The sequence below is a fragment of the Cervus elaphus genome, chromosome 12, assembly GCF_910594005.1.
Source record: "Cervus elaphus chromosome 12, mCerEla1.1, whole genome shotgun sequence".
NCBI classification, from domain to species: Eukaryota; Metazoa; Chordata; class Mammalia; order Artiodactyla; family Cervidae; genus Cervus; species Cervus elaphus.
In genome coordinates, this window is record NC_057826.1 from 18,378,240 (window position 1) to 18,394,897 (window position 16,658).

The 16,658-nt window shown below is 43.1% G+C and overlaps 1 protein-coding gene across 7 annotated transcripts in view; it reads left to right on the plus strand.

The window, feature by feature from the left end:
• DPF3 (double PHD fingers 3) overlaps positions 1-16,658 on the plus strand; it is a 303,432-nt gene that overhangs the window by 125,792 nt on the left and 160,982 nt on the right. For all 7 annotated transcript variants that reach the window (XR_006343955.1, XR_006343956.1, XM_043919911.1 and 4 more), the window contains exon 3: positions 11,929-12,036. Coding sequence is in view for 5 of the 7 variants with exons in the window: in XM_043919911.1 (XP_043775846.1) it covers positions 11,929-12,036 (108 nt within the window). In the remaining 2 variants the exon portion in view is untranslated. The remainder of the gene's footprint in view (positions 1-11,928; positions 12,037-16,658) is intronic.

The window sequence follows — 16,658 nt, forward strand, 5'->3', positions numbered from 1 at the left end:
AGCATGTGGAATTTTCCTGGACCAGGGATAGAACCTGTCTCCCCTGCACTGACATGTGGATTCTTACTCACTGTGCCACTAGGGAAGTCCTAAATTTAATTTCTTTAATAGATATGTAGAGCTATTCAGGCTATTTCATCTTCAGTGAGCCTTGGTAGTTTGTGACTTAAAGGAACATGTCCATCTCATCTAAGTTATGCAAAATGAGTTGTGTAAGATTGTTCATACTGTTGTTGTAGTATCTTTTTATTATGTGTAGAATCTGTTGTGGTATATCCTCTGTTAATCCTTATATTGGTAAATTTGAATTTTTTCTTTCAACTGATCAGTCTGATTAGAGGTTTATCAATTTTATTGATTTCTTGAAAGAAATAGCTTTTGGTGCAAGTGATTTTCTCAAATTTTTCTGTTTTATATTTGATAATTTCTGTTCTGATCTTTAGTTTTCCTTTCTTCTATTTTACTTTGGATTTAATTTTCTCTTCTGCTTATTTCTCAAAGTAGAAACTGAAGTCAATGATTTGCAGTCTTTCTTCTTTTGTAATATAATTTCTCTCTAAGAATGAGAGTTTAGCTCATTCTTTAGCCTCGTTTCATAAATTTTCGTATTGTTTTCATTTTATTCAATTGAAATGTTTTCTAATTTCCCATTTTATTTCTTCTTTTGTCCATAAATTATTTAGAAGTATGTTATTTAGTTTCCAAACAGTTGGGAGATTTTCCAGAGATATGCCTTTTATTTATTTCTACTTTAATACTACATGGTCAGAGAATGCTCTGTATGACTTGGATCCTTTTAAATTTACTGAGACTTGTTTTATGGCCCAGAATATGGCTTGTCTTGGATAAATGTTCTCTTTAATCTGGAAAAGAATGTGTATTTTCGTGTTGTTAGTTGGAATGTCCTATAAATATCAATTAAATCGAGTTATTGATAGTACTGCTCAAATTTTCTACATTCTTGCTAATTTTTATATTTGTTCTGTAAATTAGCAACAGAATAAATTGAAATTTCTGACTGAAATTGTGAGTTTTACTATTTCGTCTGGTAATTCTTTTAGTTTTTGCTGCATATATTTTGAAGCTCTATTATTAGATACATAAACATTTAGGATTATTATATTCTCTTGATAAATTGATTGCTTTGTCATTTTGTAATGACCCTTGAAATCTGTTAATATTCTTTATTCTGAAATTTACTTTCTCTAATATTAATATAGCCATTCCAGTTCTACTTTGATTAACATTAATATGGTGTATTTTTTTCATTTTTTTACTTTTAACCTATTTGAGACTTTATGTTAAAAGTAGATTTTTTTAATAGGTAGTATTTGGCTATGTCTTGCTTTTTAAATGTAATTTGATGATCTTTGCTTTGTATTTAGACCATTTAAATTTAATATGATTATTTTTATAGTTAGGTTTAAAATCCTAGCTATAAAAAATCATTTTGCTATTTGTTTCCTATTTATCCATCTGTTTGTTTCCTTTTTTCTCATTTTCTTTCAGGGGTTAATTAAATTTTTTGACTGCATTTTCTCTCATTTTTTGGCTTATTAACTAAAACTCTTTTGTTATTTTAATGTTTGCTTGGTGTTTATAGTATGCATGTTTAATTATAGTTTACCTTAAAGTGATATACTGCTTGGCGAATAGTGTAAGGACTCTACAATAGTATGGTGGTTAACAGAATAATGCTATCCTACCCCAAAGATGCACATAGCTTAATCCCTGGAACCTGTGAACATGTTATTTTACATGGCAAAAAGGACTTTGTTAATGTGATTAAGTTAATGAACTTGATATCAAGAGCTTCTCCTAGATTATTCAGATGGGCCCGATGTAATCATAAAGGGTCTTTAAAAGAGGGGGCAGGATGGTCAGAGTCAGAGTAGGAGATGTGACAGCAGAAGCAGAGGTCGAAGCGATGCTGCAGAGGAGGGGGCTACCATCCAAGGAATGTAGGTGGCATCTAGAAGTCTGAAAAGGCAAGGAAGTAGATTCTCCCTCAGAGTCTCCAGAAGGGATGCAGTTCTGCTGACACCATGATGTTAGCTCATTCAGTAGGACTAAATTTTGGAATTCTGACCTCTGGAATTGTAAAATAATAACCTCATATTTTTTTAAGACTCTCTGTGGTGATTCTTTACAGCAGCAGCATTTGGAAACTAATACAAGTGTACTTTAACATAAAAGTATTGACTATTGACCTTTGTGCAATTGCTGTCATACATTTTATTTTTATATATGGTGTAAACCTCATATTACATTGTCATTATTTTGTTTAGTCCTCATCTTTTAAAGAATTTTGAATAATAAGAAAAACTTCTTATATGATTACGATATACTAAAAGTCATTTCTAATGTTATTTCTTTGTGTAGATCTAGTAATTAGATCTAGTATCAATTTCCTTCTGCCTAAAGTTTTTCTTTTAACATTTCTTGTAGTCTAGGTCTGTTGATGATTAATTCTTTCAACTTTTGTGTATTTGAAAATATCCTTAGCTTGCGTTAGTTTTTTAAAAGTTATTTTTGCTGGGTATAGTCTCTAAATTGACATGTTTCTTTTTTCCCTTTCAGTATTATAACGGTTGAACTACTATTTTCTTGCTTGCAGAGTTTCTGATGAGAAATTATCCTTATCTTTGTTCCTTTATTTGTAATATAGCTCTTTTCTCTTGCTGCTTTTAATATTTTCTCTTTATCACTGTTTTTGAGCAATTTTGACTATGATGTACATTGCTGCAGTTTTTTTCATGCTTCTTATACTTAGTTTTGTTGGAGCTGCAGGTTTATAGTTTTCATCAGTCTGTGAAAATATCCAGCCCTGTTTCTACAAATATTTTTTCTTCCCTCTCTTTAGGGATGCTAATTAGACACATATTAGGTTGTTTGAAGTTGTCCCAGTATGCTATTCTGCTTTTTTTTTTTTTTTTAATTCTCATTTTTCTCATGGGTTTTTATTTTAGATAGTTTCTATTGCTATGGTTTTAAGTGTTCTAATCTTTTCTTCTCCAGTGTCTAATCTGACCTTAATTCTATCCAGTATGTTTTTAATCTCACACATTGTAGTTTTCATTTTTATAAGTTAAATTTGAGTCTCTTAAAACAGACTGTTTTAAGCTTTTAAACATGTGGAATATAAATAATAACTGTTTGAGTATCTTTCTGCTATTTGTAACATCAGTGTCAATTCTGGGTTGGCTTTAATTGATTTTTCCCCCTCTCATTGTAGGCCATCTTGTAGCATCTTTACATGCCTTGTAATTTTGAATTGGATGCCCAACATTGTGAGTTTTACCTTGCTGGGTACTGTATATGTTTTTTATTCCTATAGATATTCTGGAACTTTGTTTTGGGTCACTGTCAAGTTACTTGGAAACAGTTTGATATTTTCTTGTCTTGCTTTTAAGATTTGTTAGGTGGAACTCGAACAGTGCTTAATCTAGGGCTAATTCCCCATTAGCAAGCAAGACCATTTTCTGTACCCTACCCAGTGCTCCATGAATCCTGAGGCTTTTCCAGTGTGCTGGTGGGAACAGACTATTCCCAGCCCCCAGTGCACACCAGGCACACCTATGTTCTTTCAGGTGGTTCTTCTCTTGGCATTTACTAGTTTCCCCACAAGCATGCTGTGATCAATACCGAGCTGAATACTTGAAGGAGACCTTCGTGTATCTCCACAGTTCTTTCTCTGAGCAGCGTTCTTGTGTTTGCTGTTCTTTTTTTTTTAATTTATTTTTAAAGTGTTTATTTATTTATTTAAATTTTGGCTGCATAGGGTCTTTGTTGCAGCACATGGACTCTGCGTTGTGGCACATGGGCTTTCTTTCGCCGTGGCACACAGACTTAGTTGCTCTTCGGCATGTGGAATCTTAGTTCCCCAACCAGGGATTGAATTCACGTGCTCTGCATCGGAAGGCAAGTTCTTAACCACTGGACCACTAGGGAAATCCCTGTTTACTGTTCTTTTCCTTGAATTCTGGTCACCTTGGTCTTCCCAGACTCTCAGCTCTTTCTCTTCAACTCAAGAAGTCAGCTGAGTTCTACCCATGTTCCTCCTCCATATGCTGCACTCTGGAAACTCTTTCAAGCAAGTAAGCTGGGGCAATTACAGGGCTCACCTTGCTCATTTTCAGTATCTAAGGGATCACTGCCCTTCATCGCCTGATGTCCAGTGTCTTGAAAACTCTTGTTTCATTTTTTTTCTGCCTTGGCTTCAGGTGGGAAGGTAAGCCTGGCCCTTGATATGCATTTTAGCCAGAGGCAGATGTTTGGTTTTCTTGTTCAGTCACTAAGTTGTGTCCTGCTCTTTGTGACCCCATGGACTACAGCACACCAGGCTTCCCTGTTCTTCACTATCTCCCAGAGTTTGCTCAAATTCATGTACATTGAGTCGGTGATGCCATCCAACCATTTCATCCTCTGTCACCCACTTCTCTTCCTGCCCTCAATCTTTCCCAGCATCAGGGTCTTTTCCAGTGAGGAGGCTCTTTGCATCAGATGGCCAAAGGACTGGAGCTTCAGCTTCAGCATCAGTCCTTCTAATGAATATTTAGGGTTGATTTCCTTTAGGATTGACTGGTTTGATCTTGCAGTCCAAGGGACTCTCAAGAGTCTTCTCCAACACCACAGTTTGAAAGCATCAATTCTTTGGTGCTCAGCCTTTTTATGATCCAACTCTTACATCCATATGTGACTACTGGAAAAATCATAGCTTTGACTATATGAACCTTTGTCAGCCAAATGATGTCTCTGCTTTTTAATACACTGTCTAGGTTTGTCATAGTTTTCTTCCAGGAAGCAAGAGTCTTTTAATTTCATAACTGTAGTCACTGTCTTCAGTGATTTTGTACCCCAAGAAAATAAAATCTGCCCCTGTTTCCATATTTCCCCTATCTATTTGCCGTGAAGTGATGTGACTAGATGCCATGATCTTAGTTTGCTTTTATATTTTAATTTTCCTTTGTAATAATATCAGATATTTACTGGTTTTAAAGTCAAATCTACAAAGCGTGGTATATTCAGAGGGAGAGTCTCTGTTCTTTGCCCTGTTCCTTTCCTCTTTCTATAGAAAACTTTCTTTTCTTCTTGTTACTATTATTATTTTTCTTCTATCTGTAAGTAACTTAAAAAATAGTTTTTGGCTTATCTTTCCATTAAAAAAAACACATGTAAAGACAATGTATATATGCATCTGTGTGTGTATATATCCCCATTTGTTGAAGAAATGATAATATAATATGCACACTATTCTCTACCTTACATTTTCCACTTAATGATACATTCCATTGCAGTGTATACTCCCCTGCCCCCACTATCTCCTCCTCCAACTTCTTTCCATAACTTCATTATAGTCCATTATGAGGATATACTATTATTTATTCACCTAGGTCCCTATAATGGACATTGGATTGTTTTCACCTTTTTTCTAGTATTGAATATATCATGATGAATGCATTTTTTTTGTGTGTGAATCTGTGATAGAGATTCCTGGAAGTGGAATTGCTGGGTCAAAGGGCAACATGTATGCAATTTTGTTAGATATGCCAAATTGTCTTTCATAGTGTTAGTTGCTCAGTCGTGTCCTACTGTTTGCAACTCCATGGGCTGTAGCCTGCCAGGATCTTCTATCCATGGAAGTCTCCAGGCAAGAATGCTGGAGTGGGTAACCATTTCTTCCTCCAGGGGGTCTTCCCCACTCAGGGACTGAATGTGGGTCTCCTGCATTGCAGGTGGATTCTTTACTGTCTGAGCTACCGGATACTCAGACAGAGGGTTGAGCCCTTTTGCATTCTCACCAGTGGTGGATGAGATTGGTAGACATATTTCCAACAATAAAATATTTCAACAGCATAGGAAACTGCTTCATGGAAGGGTAAGGACTAGAATTGCTGAAAGAGGGGCCAGAGTGGAGACTCAAGTCAGGCATAGTGTAGCGGCAATTATTGTGTCCAATAAGAATCAGATCCAATAACTTCTAAGCTCCTGCTTCACGTTATAATGTTGATACTGTAAAAATGTCTGACAAATTTAGAAAGAATGTCCTAGTCAGTATCTGATTCTCCACACATTTTCTATACTCTACTATAATGGTTTTGTATTACCAATGCATTTCCACATGAGCAATTTTAGTTGGTGATGTGATAGGAAAGGAGAAAGAAATTCCACAAGAAGTGGCTTGATGAGGGTGGGGAGGAGCACCAGAGTTCTTTTCCTGAGTGTTTTGGCAAGGGGACCTCTGTGTTCCAAGCCTGCTGCATATGTACCAGCAATGGAATGGCTCAGTGACAGTGGAGAGGTTCGGAGTGTGGACTCGGCGACTGTTACGAGCTGTATGACCCTGTACCGGTTAACCACCGTTAGCCCTACTGTCCTCATCCTTTAGATGTCTCGTAGGTTTGTTGTCACAGTGAGATAGCAGGGACTGTGAGGTGCGGGCCTGGAACAGACTAAGAGCTCCGTGAATGTTAGCTACTGTCCTGTGCCAGTTTTTTTTTAAGATTTTGTTTTTGTTTGACCTGGACCATTTTTAAAGACTTTATTGATTTTGTTACAATATTGCTTGTGTTATGTTTTGGCTTAATGTGTGGGATTTTAGCTCCCCACCCAGGGAGTGAAGCTGCACCCCCTGCGCTTGAAGGCAAAGCTGTAACCACTGGCGCACAAGGGAAGTGCCACTGTGTCAGTTTTTGAGTGTGATGGGACCAGTGAGGGACTTGGGGGAGACCTCTGGGCCAGAGGAAGCAGGCAGCATTCTGGATTTGAGGTCTACCTTGCTAGGGCAGTCCTGCCACATGGGACACTGAACTTGAATGTTAGAGAGAAGCTACCAAGAAGAATAGGAGGGGAGGCTGGAAGGGGATGTTTGGCTAGCCAGATAGAGAGCCATGCTGGGTGCTGGCATGAGGTGCCAGGTACCCAGGACTCCAGACTTTCAAGGAAGAGAAGAGGCACCATGGCCTGGGATGGTTCAGGAATGCTTTACTGAAGAGATGGTCCATGAGATCAGGGTAGCTCTTAAATAAGCCTAGAGAAAAGAGGAGGACAGAGAACCAAGAAGTGACACGGCTGTAAGTGCTTGGGAAATGCATCTTCCCTGTCCCTCAAGCCCTACCTGGGGCTTATTACTCATCCTTCCAGCTCTGCAGACGTGGTCCAAATTGTCTTCTTCAGCCACAAACAGTAACAGTGCACACCTATCATCTGTGGGCCCTGGGGAAATAAATACGAGTAAGATCTGATCTAGTGCCAAGTTCCTTATGTGGGAGGTTTTCAAACTACAGCTGCCTTGGTGAATCTCTGCTATTCTGGCTTGGAAGGATTGGACTGGAACCCTTTTCAATACCTACTTCTGTGGTTCTGATGCCCTGTCTTAGGGGAGAGTCCCAGGCTCTTGGGCAGATGTAGTCACTGCCTCTTTCCTCCAACTCTTAATGCCCTCTAGTTCTTCATTCTCTCAGCTGGCTCTCCTCCGAACCCAAGCAGGTGGGTGGGATGGGCGTTTGGGATGCAGATGACACCTGTCCACTCTTGGGATCAAGGGTTGACAAACTGGCATAGGTAAACAACGGGAAGGTAGATTTTGATTTCAAACAAGGGCAAGGTGAAACTCTGTCGCATCAACAGTGACTAACAGTGGGACAGTGCGTCCTGTGAAGTAATGAGTAGGGAACCTCAGGCCACTCTCTGAGCTGCTGTGGGCAGAGCCCTTCTCTGGGTGGGCTCAAACTGCCACTGCTTAGCTCTGGTCTGGGGAAGAGGAAGATATTCTGATTCTTCTTTTCAAATCTGTTCCCATCCCATTTCATCTTCTGAATTCTTAATGGCTCATGCTGTGTCTGTCAGAGAGGCTCATAACACTCAGGATCCACCTGCTGAACGTGGGCCATGCATGTGACAAGCAATTTACATGTGTAGGCACCCAGCTCATCCTGCTGAATTTTTCTATGGAGCCAGTTCTTCCCGCAGCCAGTGTGTGAGTTCCTGAGTGTGTGTGTGTGTGTCTGCCATCCTCACACTTGTATATAAGTGTACCTGGAGTTGCAGCTCAAAGTAATAGCAGAGCAGTTTGCTCAGTGGGGTATGTGAATGGAGGGGTTGCTGTGGTCTTGGTTACCGGGAAGGCTGGTCACCCCTCTTGTCTCCTGCCTTCCTCTCCTCTATATCCATCTCATTTCCCCCATTCCCAGACTTCCTCCTTCAGGTTAATTTCCCCAGCTGCAGCTGTGCCTCCCTCTCCCCCACCCCCTCCTCCATCTACCACACAGACACATGGGCTTTGAGTTATGTGCCTCCTGTTCTAATGAGATAAACAACATAACTCTCACTGGGCTCCGCTCATCCTTATGTAAGTGGAACTCCAGGGCTGGATGTGTTGGCCCTATAAAGGCACCCTGGTGCTTGCCAGCCCAGGGAGGAGGGCAAGGAAGGGGGCGGGAGCCCCGAGAGAGCTCTTGGGGGCATTTGCTTGTTGATTCTAGTTGAAGCAGGCATCAAAGGGGAGCCTGTTTGCCCACCCTGTGGCTAGAGGAGCAAAGAGCAGTCGTATCAGGCCAGATGGGGGTCATGTGGGCAGAAAGTCCAGGCTCGTCTAAGTCAGCTAACTCCTGATAATTAAGAACTGATGTCTGTGCAAGACTTCATGGTTATAAAGAGCTTCTTCTTGAATATAAGCTAATCCCCCTACAGTTCTTGTAAGGCAGGTATTATTATTGTCTTTATCTTAAGGCGAGGAGACAGGCTCAGAGAGGCATAGTGAGATTCCCAAGGTGATCGGGAGTGGAGTATGAGGACGCGTGCTCGTCATCTGCACTGTGGGGCTCCTCCATCCACTAGACAAAGTTACAGAAGGAAATAAAGACAGTCCCTTCTTCTGGGCATTCAAACGACTTCCTAAAATGGACTCTCCCGGGAGAATGAACCTGCAACTGAGTGGCCCAAGGCAGCTGACCAGGCAGTGTGGTGATGGCAGCCTCAGGGAGGGTGGAGGACTTGGACAAGAGCTAATGTTTTCGACCTCTGGTCACTTAGACCTTTCTGAGTGTGCTGGTCAGGACAAGTTCCTTCTCACGGACCTGCTTTTGGTCAAGTGGAAATACCATGGAAGCAGCCTGTGGGGCAAAAAGGAGCCTGCAGCACAGACTCCCTTCTTGGGGTGGGTGGGGTGGGTTCTGTGTTCAGTGCAACGAGTCCCTCTTGGATGGTTTGGAGGCGGGTGGAGGAGTCTCCTGGAATCAGGAACAACAGGAACCAAGGGTCATCCACTTTCTGTGTTTCTGAAACTCAACCATTCTGGTTGAGTTTATTAATATTTGATAAGGGTTTCTTGATGTGCCTGCCAGGCACTGTGCTAAGCTTTGGGGATACTTGAGATGGACATGGCTCCTGCCACCTTGCATCTTATTAAACCAGTGGGGATGATAGTCTAGTAAGTAAGCAGTTAATGACAATGGCTTTGGAAAAATACAGGGATTCTTGGGAGCCTACCGGAAAAATTAGACTGGTCTTGGTACATCAGAGGGAACATCCAAGTAGTAACTCGATGGTGCTTAGACATCCAGAGTTTCTTTGTCAGATATTATGACAGTCTATAAAGTTCTTTAAAACAAAGAGGCGTTCAGATCCCCCCACACCTCCATGTGGACAGGGTAGCTCTGGCATGGTTTGGGGCATTGGGGTTAGTAAGTTCTCCAGGTGAGTTTTGGCTTCAGCCTGGATTAAGAATTGCTCATCCAAGATAAGGGGGGATTATGGGACCAGTTCTGGGATATGGAGCAGCGGGCCACCCCTTATGCTTGGCCTTCTCTGGGGTCCTGGGGAACACTGGCCCAGCAATGGTCAAAACATCTGGAAGGGACTCCAACTCAATGCACCCATTTATAGGAATCATAAATTCATTCACTTTTCAAACAAAACAAAATTTTGTCTCCTTTAATGCTAGAGTAGTTGTTGCCTCTGCTTTGGACCCAAACCAGTGTATGGGTAGAGATGACAACACAAATGAAAAATGAATGAATGGAGGTATAACAGTGAAACTTTTGTAGATTTTTCTCTAAAAAATGCAAAAATGAAGACAATTTTTCTCTTAGCTTTATTTTTAATTTTTAAAAGACTTTTTGTTTTGTTTTTTTTTGTGTGTGTGTGTCTACTGTAAACATTTATTGCATCTACGTACTAAAAGACTTTTTGATGTGGACCATTTTTAAAATCTTCATTGACTTTGCTGCAATTTCTGGTTCATGTTTTGGTTTTTTGACTTTGAGGCATGTGAAATCTTAGCTCCCTGACCAGGGATTGAACCCGCAAGCCCTGCCACTGGAAGGTGAAATCTTAACCACTGGACTGCCAGGGAAGGCCCTCTCTTAACTTTAAAAGCCCCAAAATGGAAGACAGAAGATGGGAAAAGGGTCCTGATGCTTTGTACCCATGGTCCGAGGTCTAAGAAGGGCCCCTTTTATGGGGGGCTGCCTGTCTCTAACAGTTACGTGCCACGTTTATCTACAGAAGACAGAGTTGTGACTTACGTGAAAGTGAACTGGAACATATTCTTTCCCTCACTCACTCGGCAAATGTTTCGTTTGATTCTTCTCTGTGTCAGCCACGGTTCCAGTTCTGGGGATTCTGACGTGAACGAGACCAAGTCCCTGTCCTCACCAGGCTTTTCTCTCTAATGGTGGGGGTGGGTCAGTTGACTTGCTGGTTTATTTGGGGGGTGCATCGGGCAGGCTTTTTAATCTGCAGATCACCTAACCAGTCTTCAGCCCTCTTCCTCTGCCCTCACCCTCCACCCCCTGCCCTCTTCTCTAGGAACAGACCAGGATCTAGTGTGGGAAGTCCACGTTCTTCCAAGGCATCTGGATGCCACACGGGGTGCCACGTGAGCCCCAAGAGTGTTGGCTGATGAGCAGGAAGGCTCCTCATAGGGTGCTGGGCCTGACACACGATGCAGGTGTGGCTCTTTCATGTCAAAGGCCAAATCCAAGTGGAGGCTCTTGTTGGGAGACCGTGTGATCCATAAGCCCAGCACTGGACTCCGGCCTGTTTCTTTTTGGTGAAGCCCAGGCAGGGAGGTGGACTTCCCTTGTGGCTCAGCTGGTAAAGAATCATCCTGCGATGCGGGAGACCTGGGTTCGATCCCAGGGGATTGGGAAGATCCCCTGGAGAAGGGAAAGGCTACCCACTCCAGTATTCTGGCCTGGAGAATTCCATGGATTGTATAGTCCAGGGGGTTGCAAAGAGTCAGACATGACTGAGTGACTTTCACTTCACTTCAGGCAGGCATGTACCGATATGCCGGCTGTGCAGGCGTGGAGCCTGCTCCCAGAAGAGGCTTATAATCTGAAGGAGGTTGCCAGGGACTCCCTTCGGCTTCAGCGAACTGCCAGCAGCTGTCAGTGGGTGGAAGAAGCCAGTGGGTAGGAGATCTGGCAGCTTGACTCTGTTTCCTTGAGATGTTTCCCCATCCAGGCTGTCTGCAGGTAGACAGCATGACTCCTGCTGCTCCACCTTGAAGGGCACCTGCTTGGCCTGGGCAGAGGGGCAGTTGATGGGCAGTAGCTGGACATAATACACTGCCTTGAAAACACCATGATGGGGATAAATCTGGAAAAGTCCCTCCTGTGGTTTGAGGCCTCACTGATCTTCTCCCTAGGCTGAGAGAGCAGAACTGATTTTGGTAACAATGATGGATCACTTTTGGCATGTGCCTACTGAGACAGCAATGTAGAACGGTCAGAACCCCAGGGTCCTGGGGTCAGGGGACCTAGATTTTGCCTGGGCTCCACCATCTACCAGGTGTGTGACCTTGACATGCCCCTTCACTTCTCTGGGCCTCATTCTCACTGTGATTGAGAAGGTCAGACAGGGTGGTTTCCAAGGCCCCATCCAGCCTGGAGCCTTTAACCTTTATATCGTCTCTGTCCACAGGCCTTGCCCCGGGCCAGCTGTACACATATCCTGCCCGCTGCTGGCGTAAGAAGAGACGATTGCACCCACCTGAAGATCCGAAACTGCGGCTGCTGGAAATAAAACCTGGTGAGTGCCCAGTGGAGCTTGGCTGGGCCGAGACAGGAGAGGTGGGGAGTGCTGGGCTGGCCAAGGACAAGGTTGGTCTGTGGAGTTTTCCGAGAGAGTGTATATGCCCACATGGCGCTTTCAGGAATAATCACATTCACCTGCTCCCCACCCAACACCCCCAAACTTCTCTCCCTCTGAGGGGTGGGTCTCAGGCCTTCCCCTTCCTTTTGTCTTTCTCTTGCTATCCCAGGAGAGGAAAGCAAGCAGGTGCAGGGTGGGAACAGGCCCAGGATGAATGACTTTCCAGCAGAGCTATTTGGGGCTGGGTGATACCTTCCAAGGGTTTCAAGTAAAGAAACCTAGTCCCAGACTGTGATCTAAGAACAGTGCCCTGTGTACCTTCTCCCACCTTACTGGGAATGAACTAATGGAGCATCTTATATGAGAAGGGCCAGTCACTAAAAATAGAGCCCATCTTGGACATAGAAATGAAAGAGTTTGAGTTCAGGACTTGCTTCTAGCTGACACTGATTGCTTTGTGGCCCTGCAGAAAGAGTTGGTTAGTTTCTTTACTGATCTGTTATTACACTTCTGAGCAGATGGCTGTCTTCAGACCTTGTGGGCTGCTGCAAGGCCAAGTGATGGCTCTGGGTCCTCAGCTTTAAGGGAACCTCTTCTTTGGGGGATGCCAGAGCTGGGATGTGACTCAAGAAGGGTGGCAACAGGCTGTTAAGTGGAGCAAAGGCAGAGCTGACTTGCCCCCTTCCACTATCACCAAATAACACAGACCTGGCAAGGGTGGTTGTCCAGCAATGTTACCTCATGTCTGCCTTTCCACACTGGCTCCCTGGGCTGTGTTTTTTCTGCAAAATCTCTACTAAACCAGTTGTTCGGATGCTTTCTCACAGTTCCATTGGTAAGCATGCTTCGATTGCTCACTCTAGCCCAGGTCTCACTTGTGTAAAAGTTTTATTTGTTAAGGGTAGGTGCTCCACTCAAATTCTCATATGGCCTTGCCCCATTTACAGACTCTTGCAGACACTCAGGGTGATGACTGAGGTGGTCCCAAATTCCCTGAGATGCAGGTTATAAGAGAACCAAGTCTCCTGGAGCAGGATTGTGAGCCACATGCATCTTTCTACATTTTCTAGTAGCCACATTAAAAAAAAGAAAAAACTGGTGACAGTAATTTTTAACAATAGATTCTGTTTAACTTAATATCATTTCAGCAAGTCATCAGTATAAAAATTATAAATGAGATATTTTTCTTTCTTTGGTATAGTTTTTTAATTCCAGTGTGTATCTTAAACTTTTAACACATTTCATTGTAAGCTAGCTGCATTCAGTGCTCGACTGCCACATGTTAGTGGTTAGTGGTGCCCATGTTAGCTGGTATGGTTCTAGAATTACACTCCAAGTATGGTCTTGACCATCAGGATAGGCATCACTTGGGAGCTTTTGGTCCTCACCCCAGACCTGCTGAGTTAGAATTTGCATTTTACCCAATCCCAAGGACAGCATCCTCAGAACACATGTTGAGGTTTGAAGATTTACAGGTGGTTGGACCACAAGTCAGGATGGCATGACTCCACACCATCTACATGCCTTTATTAAACAATTATCAATATGAACAATTTATTTTGGAGGTGATGGTTCCCTCCTCTCTTGTTCCAGATCTGGAAGTGGTCTGATGAGTGATGAGGTAATCCCTGACTTGAGCTTTACCTGGACCCATTTTAATTCCACCCTAATCAGAGCTTTGCAGTAGGTGTTATAGTGAGAGGGTGAGCCCATGCCCGTCAGCTGTGTGGACTTGAGTGAGGGGACTATTTGGGCGTCTGTTGCTAGTTGAATGTGTCTCTGTGTTGGAGTACGTGAACCCTCTGGGTGTATTTCTGCATCTGTAAATAGCACAGTGGTACTTGGGATTCCTAACCAGCCTTGCAGCTTCCTCATGAGGATCAAACAATATGTAATAGTATTTGCCATTTCTTACCCTTTCAATTAAAATTTTTTAAAAATTGAGTAGGTAATGCAGTCACATTCCGAAGATATAAAAGGATATATTTTATAATGAAAAATAAGACCCAGGCTCCAAAGAGGCATCAATCGTACCAGTCTTCGGGGATTCTTTAAGAGACGGTTATACATACACAGGAATTACATCTGTATGACTTGCCCTTCCTCTTTTCATGCAGCATGACCACCTTGCATTTTGCCCTTTCCCTTAAAAATGTGCCTCAGGCACTGGTCATGTCAATATATAAAGAATTTCTTCATTTCTTTTCCACAATTACACGATATTGCATTGTATGAATGTACTACAACTCATTTAACCAAGCTGTTCCCAATTTTCGTTTCTCAGATGCTGAGTCATTCAGTTTTGTCCAACTCTTTGTGACCCCATGGGCTGTAGCTTGCCAGGCTCCTCTGTCCATGGGGATTCTCCAGGCAAGAATACTGGAGTGGGTTGCCATGCTTTTCTCCAGGGACTCTTCCCGACCCAGGGATCGAACCCAGGTCTCCTACACTGCAGGTGGATTCTTTACCATCTGAGCCACCAGGGATTTTTTTTCCAATTTAAGCAATGATGCAATGAATATTCTACATGTATATAGTGAAAGTATTAGTCACTCAGTCATCTGACTTTTTGTGACCCCATGGACTGTATAAGGACATATCATATGTAATTTGTTAAAGGATTTTATTATAAATGCTTGACATCAATTTTAAATTGTCTTTATTCTTTTTCAAAGTCTTTATTCTTAACATTTATTTTAAAAACCTTTATTAAGAATACTTTATATCAGATTAATTGGGTTATCTTTTACAGAATCAAAAATGTTTAGCACTGTAAACACCTCAGACATCATTAACTCCAGTTCTTTATTTTCTTGAGATCCAGACACTCCAGTATTCTTGGGCTTCCCTTGTGGCTCAGCTGGTAAAGAATCTGCCTGCAATATGGGAGACCTGGGTTTGATCCCTGGGTTGGGAAGATCCCCTGGAGAAGGGAAAGGCTACCCACTCCAGTATTCTGGCCTGGAGAATTCCATGGACTCTATAGTCCATGGGGTCACAAAGAACTGGACATGACTGAGCGACTTTCACTTTCAGACAAGTTGAGAAATTTGCTCAAACTTACACAGCAGTTCCCGTGGGAACTGGCAGAGACTCCAGGTTGCTTGATTTCTTTGTTCAATGCTTCTGCTTCCTCATGTTGCTGATAGGTGTACTGACTTAAAAGTTATCAAATTTTCTCCCATAAAAACTTTATTTTATGATTAGAAAACTAACATTAATTATTAAAATGCATCTGAGAGATAGTTGAAATTCCTTCAGTCATAAATATCAGACATTCAAGTTGAATTTGCTTAAGCAATTCAAAGGGAAGTTGGTTGATATAACTAACAGTGAATCCCAGAGTGGATTTGGGCTTCAGGCACAGCTGCATCCAGGGGCTCAGATATTATAGTGGTGGCTCTGTGTGTCTCTTTCCACCTCTAACACTGTCTTCTCCTCATGGGGATCGCAAGGTGGCCACTAGCAGCCCAGACTCAGCACTCACCACAGCTGGCAGAAAGGCAGTCTCCTTCAATATCTGTGTTGGAGAAATCCCTGGAAGGACTGATTAGCTGACTGGGTTTATGTTCATCCTACCCATCAGAGCCACCTGGGGATGGAGCACTCTGGTTGAATCATCATTGTAGCCAGTATCTGAACAACACACTGGTGGCTCAGATGGTAAAGAATCTGCCTGCCAATGCAGGAGACCTGGGTTTGATCTCCAGGGGAAGATCCCCTGAAGAAGGGAATGGCAACCCACTCTAGTACTATTGCCTGGAGGATTCCATGGACAGAGAAGCCTGGTGGGCTACAGTTCATGGGGTTGCAAAGAGTTGGACACAACTGGGTGACCAGCACCCCCCCAACACACAAAGCATTTTCATTTATCACTTGTTGCTTTGGTCTTTAACCATAGCCCTTGGAGTCAGAGAGGGAAAGGAGAGGTAAAAGTGTTACAAGCCCATTTTATAGGTGAGGGAAGACAGACTGCTGGCAAAGTCAAGGAACATCTACTGTGCTGCTAATGTATCTGAGGACTTAGAACCTCATCGTTGGTGGGACTGAGGCAAGGAGCTGCGTTACCAGTGTCTGGTTCTTCTGGCTACAGACATGTACTCGGGCATGTGGGTCTCCACGAAGCTGAACGTAGAGCAGCTGGGGTCATGACTGACTTTGGACTTGCCCCATCCTTGGGTCTGGGGGAGGGAAAAGGAAGGCCCTGGGGCTGGCAGTGTCCTGTAGTCATGTTCCCAGAAGCACCATGTCTGTATCTGTGATCTTTGAGAGATTTCCTTGGGCTCAGTCCTCACACTTGGAGCAGACACCGAGGTGGCTGCTCCTCCAGTGAAGGCCCAGCCTCAGAGACAGTCAGGGTCCTGTGGGAGGACCCTCTCTGCAAGGATGAGCACCAGCCTGGTTGAGGATGGGCCCTCAGAAGTGTAATCATATCCCCAGGTGGCAGAAGACCCCAGGCAAGTCAGGCCTGCCTAAGGCAGAATGGCTCTTCCACACCTGCACCTAAGTGTTAAGAAACTATAAACAATCCAAGGCTAGAATCAACAACTTTGCAAATG